Source organism: Scatophagus argus, chromosome 14 (genome assembly GCF_020382885.2).
Source record: "Scatophagus argus isolate fScaArg1 chromosome 14, fScaArg1.pri, whole genome shotgun sequence".
In the NCBI taxonomy this organism is placed as follows: Eukaryota; Metazoa; Chordata; class Actinopteri; family Scatophagidae; genus Scatophagus; species Scatophagus argus.
This window is the reverse complement of record NC_058506.1, coordinates 8,754,919-8,762,336: the sequence shown is the minus strand read 5'-3', so window position 1 is coordinate 8,762,336 and position 7,418 is coordinate 8,754,919. Positions and strand designations below refer to the sequence as shown.

General features: G+C 36.2%; 1 protein-coding gene across 1 annotated transcript; it reads right to left on the bottom strand.

Annotated features, from left to right (window-relative positions):
* Nucleotides 1-300: 300 nt before the first annotated feature.
* epd (ependymin) lies at nt 301-1,957 on the bottom strand. The gene is made up of 6 exons (XM_046411656.1): nt 1,787-1,957; nt 1,575-1,606; nt 1,325-1,462; nt 1,049-1,235; nt 888-969; nt 301-766 (listed from the first exon to the last, which is right to left on the bottom strand). Exons 1-6 carry the CDS (start codon nt 1,860-1,862, stop codon nt 640-642), a joined length of 642 nt encoding a protein of 213 aa, XP_046267612.1. The 5' UTR covers nt 1,863-1,957; the 3' UTR covers nt 301-639.
* Between the last annotated feature and the right edge of the window lie 5,461 nt (nt 1,958-7,418).

Genomic DNA, 7,418 nt, shown 5'->3' with positions numbered 1-7,418 from the left:
AACTTGAACTTGTATAAATACAGCTATTGGTAATATGTTCATGCTGGTATTCGTAATAATGACACTTATTCAAAAATACTGATATTAGTAATATTCATGCTTAGATTAACACTGATATTTCAGACGACACAGTGCAGAATGCAGAGAGAGTAAAGGGAACCAGGGTGTCAACGGGGACACAAAACTATGTTTGAAATGTCTCAGATGAAACATTTTCTTGTTTTTTTGTGGCAAAACCTTGTCCAAAGGCTGTATAAACAAAACACTTCACAAGGAAATCTTGGATGAATAAAACCCTCTCCTCACACTTTTGATAGCTTTGACACTTTATTGTTCCATTAATCATATCTTACAGGTTTTGTAAGTGGTACCAACTTGAAAAGCCACCAACTGTTAGTAATTATGACTAATTCTATAATCCATGTCATATTTTTTTCCTTTAGAATGAAATGGATGTATACAGTATGATCCATTCAAAGCCGTGTCTTCATAGGGGAGCGGAAGATGTGATCGAGACAGATGTGATGTGATGCAGTGTCACACGAAGAACACAAGTCACACATGGAAAGGAGAGAAAAGTCTAAAGTTCAGGCAGGCCACACTGGGATAGGGATTTGATTTTCTGCTGACGAGGTTCATCTACATGAACTCGTTGAGGAAACTGTTTACTGTCCCTTCAGGTGTCTCCTCCACAGACACCCCCATGCAAAAGGAAGGCACCGTGAGGAGATCAGGGTCCTTGATCTCAAGTTCAACCTCCATCATGCTGTAAAAAAAGTGATAGAAAAATTACATGGACAAACACTATAGCAAACAGATAAAGCTGCATAAATATCCCAGAATCTTAATTGCCTCAGGCATTAAGAGAAAAAAAAAATACCACCAACCTGAATAAGAATGATGTGGACTCACAGAAGTACAACGTGGAGACAGGCAGACATCCCATGGTTACAGATATGGAGTACTTGACTAAAAAAGAGAAAGATGAATGTCACTAGAACTCTGTCACAAAAAAAGCTTTATAATTGCTTTATAATATCTCTCTCACCTTTCTGGCCTGGCATTGATCCCGTCCATACATTGACTTTTAATCCCTCCCCTTCGATGGATGGACTCCCTGTGTTTACCGTAGAAGTCAGCTTTGCATCATCAGGAATATCCAGAGGGTGCATGGTGCATTGCAAAGTTTTTTTCTCACAGCTCTGGTTTTTGCTGTCAATCTCATAGAATATCCCCTGCCAGAGGTAGTTCAGATACATATGTCAGTGTGTAAAACAGCCTCAAGTGAACAGTGACATTTTTTCTGAAGAAAGAAATCAGTTACCTCATCAAAAAACATCAGTAGATCCAAACCTACTGATTCATTTGTGGGGTGGCTCTCATTTGATCTGAACCGTAGTTTCTTGCCCATCGAATCATAGGTGAATGCACCATATGCTTTCACCTCACCCTTCATGGTCATCTGGTTTCAAGCATTCAGAGAGAAAGACATTGATCTTAGTGCTATATTTTAAAATGCTGTAAAGAACCATAAAGATTGGTCTATTGGTCTTAAAAGACATTTAAAAACCCACCACACTCATGAATCCTGTCATGTTGGGTGAATCTGAAAGATAACAATTTCAGTTAGATGGGTCTTGAGCATGTCAGTATCAAAATGTTCTAACTAATATAGCCTTTGACTTTTGTTTACTGTAATGTAATGATCTCAAAATATGCCTAACACAAGCACAGCTCAAAATCAAATAACAAAAAGAAACAAAGTGATGGAACTACAGATCCTTACGACATGGCTGATGATGGTCTGCATGGGTGATGGCAGTCAAGCACACAAAGACGAAGAGCGTAACAGCTGCATACATTGTCCTGGTCCAGAGAGAGTCACACGATAAAGAGATGGCGAAAACTACCCAAAGCTCATCTAGCTCTCAGTGAAATCACTGCTGCTTTTATAGGGAAGACTTGTTTCAGTCAAATATTGTTGCATAAAAAGACCCAGGATGCTGGACTTCAAACATCAAGCTGTCTAAACAAGCTGTGTTTAGACAGCTTGATGTCAAAACTCTTTCATTGGTGACCCAACGAAAGAGTTTTGTTAGGTTATCTTTTATTTTGAGATTATGCAGCTGTCCTCAGATGTTTTTGAGCAATGTTTATCCCTGCCTGTCCCCAAGTGTCTTTCAGACTGATATGTAAAGAGAAGGTCAAATAGGAATGATTATGGAGGATGATCGAGGCTCATGTGAGGGAAATGGAGACATACAAGAAAATATAATGATGATATGGTTAAGAGGTGTGTGCGGTATTGACCATTGGATAAATAAATAAATAATTTTAAAAAAGGATAGATTAGCCAGATGTGGATGTTGTGTGCCAGTTACAAACTGACGCCTTTCTTTGGATGATGACTTTCTATTCCATAATAACGGTGGACCCACATTTCATGTTTCAAGTTAGTTGTAATCATTATGAATGCCAGATGGCTACAAGTCCCTAAAAACCCTTAAAGATTAGAAGAAGACTAAATTTACTTAAAATTATGAGGCCTTGATTTGCCAAGTACTTGATTCTTTTCAGGAGTGGAACCAAATTATATGAACCTTTATTTAAATTGTTATTCAAATGGTTAGTGTGTAAAAAGAACAGAATTGTTCTTTGTGTGTGATTTGTCACCTGAAACCTTACTGCACGATTTGCCTTAAAAATATGTCTTACATGTATGTTATCTTAAAAGATGTTAAGATATACATGGTGAAGTGCGATAGTGTTTTGTGTTGCCTTTGGTATTCAAACATACAGTAGATAATGTGGAAAAACAGTCATGTGTGCGCGTAATGTCTCACAATGTAGTGAACTAATGCGTTTTAAAAACCCTTGTATCAGGTTGTACAATAGGCTGAACAGTGTTGACCAGCAGCGACTTAGACCTGCCTTGATCATCCCTTACCCTTTCCTTCCCAAAAGTGATCCAAGTTAAATAGAAAGCCTGCTTTGTTTATACCAGATCAACTGCACAGAAATGTTTTGTCACGACTACACTTTGTGCAGCTGTCTTTTGTTCTTCTGCACATCAACATGTCCCTGTTGTGTCACGGCTTTCAAGCACAAACTCTAGTACACTCTGTCACACAGGTGAGAAACAGCAGTAACTTATTTATTTTGTGTGTGCTGCCATAACCTCTGATGTTATTTTGGTCTTTAAGTTGTCCTATGTGACTGGAAGAAATATATGTAGAACATATTGCTTGATCAATACTATGCCAGTGAGCAGGGTCTTTATTGGAAATAGGCTGCATTTATATGCATCCATCTAAACCATTAATCACCAGACACCGCATTTGATTGTTTAAATGCATTTTAATGTTATTCTTCACATTTTTTTCAAACCAACCGACAAACCAATAAAACAGTAAACACATCCACAGAAGACAAACAGTAAATGTTATGGTTTAGAGTTGAAATCTTTCCTAAATATTTATTTATTTATTTATATTTGTTATGCATTATTAATCAGCTGTAGGATTTCTGCAGGATTCAAGGTTTCATTGACTTTTCGTTTCATAATTGCAATTACTTCTTACTTCTGCATGGTAGGAAAAGCACAGGTATTATTACTGGTATTAACAATGTCTCGGTTCTGTTCAAACTCCCAGTGACCCTGATAGTGAAACAAACAAAAAGAACTGAACTTACTTACATATCATTGTTTGTATGGCCTAATTTTTAGGCTTTTGTATTATTATTTTATTATAGCCCTTTAAATACCTCTTCATGAAAATAACTAAAGTAAATGGCTGACGACCATTTCTGATTAAAACAAACTGCATTTACCATAATCTGAATAAGAGAACTGGGCATCACTGTAGCGTTAGACGTTTTTTTCATTGTAGAAACGGGAAGGAAATGCATAACAAAACTAAAAGGGTTGCCTGAAACCACAAATGAATGAGACTCAAAATAGCCTGAAAGTAAATTTTGCACATCACAAGGGAAATTTAAAATTACTGGTTGAAGGGAATATGGGGGATGGTTGCTTATGAAAATGAGGGAAGCCCTTCTCCTTGTGCACCCCTTCCCATTCAACTGACCACATTATGACAGTTCAAGAAGAGCTGAGGATTTTCTATCTCTGAGAGGAAGTAAGCTTGTTTTCAACCATGACTCACCAACTGAAACACAAATTATTATCTAATAGTTTGAATAAGTTCTTGTTTCCTCATGTAAAGAGCATAATATCATCCAAAACTTAATTTGTTAAGTAAGCTAAATTCAAAGTGTCCCTTTACAGGAGAGAGCTGAAAGAAGTTACATATTGTGTATATAACATTCCAAAAAAAAAGACAATTCAGTGACACAAAGCAGCACACACACACACACGCGCACATTAAAGCAAATATAATCAAAATATCAGTAGAACTTTGAGGTGCCTCAGTAGAATATGTGTTTCTAATTGCTGTTTGTAGTGCTATTCATTTCAGAAGTGAGGTGCATAGTATGGAAATTTTCCCCTTGTAGTACAAGAAACTTTTAAAACTAATCTTTCCTGTGAGCTGGTGTTCAGTGTGAACTCCACCAAGGTTGTACAATATCTTGGCGTCTAGCAAGACCTTATAAACGAAAACACAAGTATGCTGATGCCGATTCTGAACGTGCTGATCATCTGACCTTTTCACATAACTCACAGTATTGAATTGCAATACTGACATCAGTGTAGGTAGGATACAGCATACAGGGTATCTCCTGTAATCCTGTGTAAATATTATAGTTAATATTATCAACAAGCTGAGCTGCGGTATAAGAATCCAATTTGAAGTTTTAGTTTTTGAATGAGGTGTTCAATGTTCAATGTGGCTACTTTTTCTATTAATTCAATATTAATTAATGTACATGTAACATACAAGAAAGTCCCGTGTGTGGCACGCCATTCCACAGTAACCATATTCAAAAAAAACTTGATTAAAAACTTTGGGGAAATGCATTTTATATTCACTGATTCGTACAGGTATCCTACATAAACTGAATACCGTGTCTGCTGGGAAAATTTAACATATGATGTAGGTTAATTGGATTCTTTTGATCATAAATGTCAAGGGGCTTTGGATAACTCCAGTCATAAAGTAATAAAATGTATGTCAGAGACAGTACTATTTATTCTTTAAAGTTGCTGAGAGGGTGAGCTTTGAACCCTGCTGAGCACTTATATTAACAGAGACAACCTATGGCCTCAGCTGTGCGAAGGCCCAGAACAAAGAAACAGTCTAGACTTAACCGCTGCCAAGCAAAGACACTGACATGAAAAAGTGGAATGGCCACACCATAAAGAGGTAGGTTGAAAACACAAATGTTTGCTGTTGCTACTAAAAAGGAAATTCATTTAGATTTTCCTATATTATGAAACTAATTACCTGAGGCTTATCTCAGAGGAATTTTCAGAAAAGATCTCATCATTTCCCTGGAAAATTTGGAGTCAAGGAAAGTCATACTTTCTTTTACAGCACTATGAGATATAGTATGTATGCTCTTCAAAAACATACCTGATTGAGAAATATATTTGTCATTATTAAATGAAAATAGGCCTTTTCAAAAATGTTACCTTTAAAAGACATCCAATTTTAATTTTTGCTCTTGTCTAGTAAATTTTGTTGGTGTCATTCAGGTAAAACTGTTAATGAGGACAGTGTTTGACAGCTGCTGTGGTCCTAAAAGTGTTTCATATACTTTAATCTTTCACACTTGGGGTTGGTTCTCATTCTGTGACACATTTGAGCCCAACAGTCTTATTTAACAGTCAGATGCGGCCAGTGACTCTGTTGCACCATAAACTGCTTCCTCAGATAACATGCACGCTGCATTCTGCACTTGGACAGATTAATAAATGTCCACAAAGGTACATACACATACACAACTTTGTTTTGAGTTCACTGATCGATACATGGAAGCTTTAATCAGCACAGTATTTAGTTTAATTTTCGGTATGATCACAGAAGATCCACCGGTTGTAATTCCTGTGAATGCTGGGTGACTTCCCATGCTGTACAAATTGGATTTATAGCTGGTTGGGAATTTACCTCCAAATTACTCTCAGCATGGTTGAGAAATTGGAAGAGAGCTGACTTATATCTAATCAACACTTTAAATTATAGTACCAAGATTAATGGTCGGACATGGCGTGGCAGGTTAAATTTTAAAAAAGTATCATTTAAAGACACATGTCGAAAAGTGTAAAAAGGCATGTAGGAGTTACAAACCTGACTCCAAAAAAGTTGGAACGCTGCCTAAAACATAAAGAAAAAAAAAAAACAGTACAAAGACAATATATTTATTGTTGTAACTCATCAACTTCATTGACTTTAGTCAATGAAAAGGGGCATCCTTTAAAGCCTCTCATTCATAAGTAAGTGCAACTTTTGTTTGTCCCAGAGAACTGACACAAAAAAATAATAACAATAATTATAATGATAATAGTGAGAATATTTTTTGGAGAGAACTGTTAAGCAAGATGCAAATGGCACATTAGGTTGCATATTAATAACTAAACAACAATAAAAGAAAAATAAAATTGGTAAATAAAGATATTAGAACAATCTCAAGTGATTTAAAATATAAAAAGTCAAAAGATTCAGACATAATCAGGACAAAGGCTCCAATAAAACCTTCTACTACTACGATGTCCACTCTAGTTTTAAACTCATATACTTGGAAGTAGGTAAGTAAGGCTAAAACAAATGGGGTACGTTGGAATAAAACAGATGTGAACTGAGAGAATAAGATACAGAGGAATAGAAATTGGTCTCTTGTCAGGAACTCTGATAAAACACTTGTTTCCAGTAATGACTGTCATGATTTTTGGGGCCTTTTTTTGCAAGCTTTTTCTGTTGTGCTTTTTGATTCACTGAAACCGTGTCTGTTACTCAATTACTCATGAACATCATGAGATGGGTGAAATATTCCCTTATTAAGCACAGTCATCACTGAACACTGCTTCTTCTTGAAAAAAAAGGAGAGCTTTGGACTGCAGTGTTTTTTAACAGCTTGCTACTTTCACTGCAGTAGTTAAAGGACCACGTGATGGAACCCGGAAAGTATAAAGTAGCTTATTTATTTAACAAAGAAAGTGCATATTAATACACACTGCTGTAGCAGAGAAAGTTACTATTAAAAAGAAAATTAAAGCAGTTATTAATACAGGATATGTGCATGCAGCAGTGACGACGGCAGCATATTCACACTGACGAAAATTTTACACGTCTGCTTTTTGTCCCTATCTGTCTGTCTGGTTGGTGTGTTACATTTGTGTGTTACATTTAACTTCTAAATAAAATATAAGTAAACATAAATATCCTGGTTAAAAAAAAAGTGATCCCAGTGCATCCCAGTTGCACGACCTTACTAAAGCCACCACACAATGTGATTTAAAA

What these genes read in the sequence shown, in the direction of transcription:
- epd (XM_046411656.1), bottom strand. Translation starts at nt 1,862, where the DNA reads ATGTATGCAGCTGTTACGCTCTTCGTCTTTGTGTGCTTGACTGCCATC. An exon ending in ATCAATGCCAGGCCAGAAAG is followed by an intron (nt 970 to 1,048) that starts GTGAGAGAGATA and finishes TCTCTTTTTTAG; the next exon opens with TCAAGTACTCCATATCTGTA. An exon ending in TCCACATCATTCTTATTCAG is followed by an intron (nt 767 to 887) that starts GTTGGTGGTATT and finishes CTTTTTTTACAG; the next exon opens with CATGATGGAGGTTGAACTTG.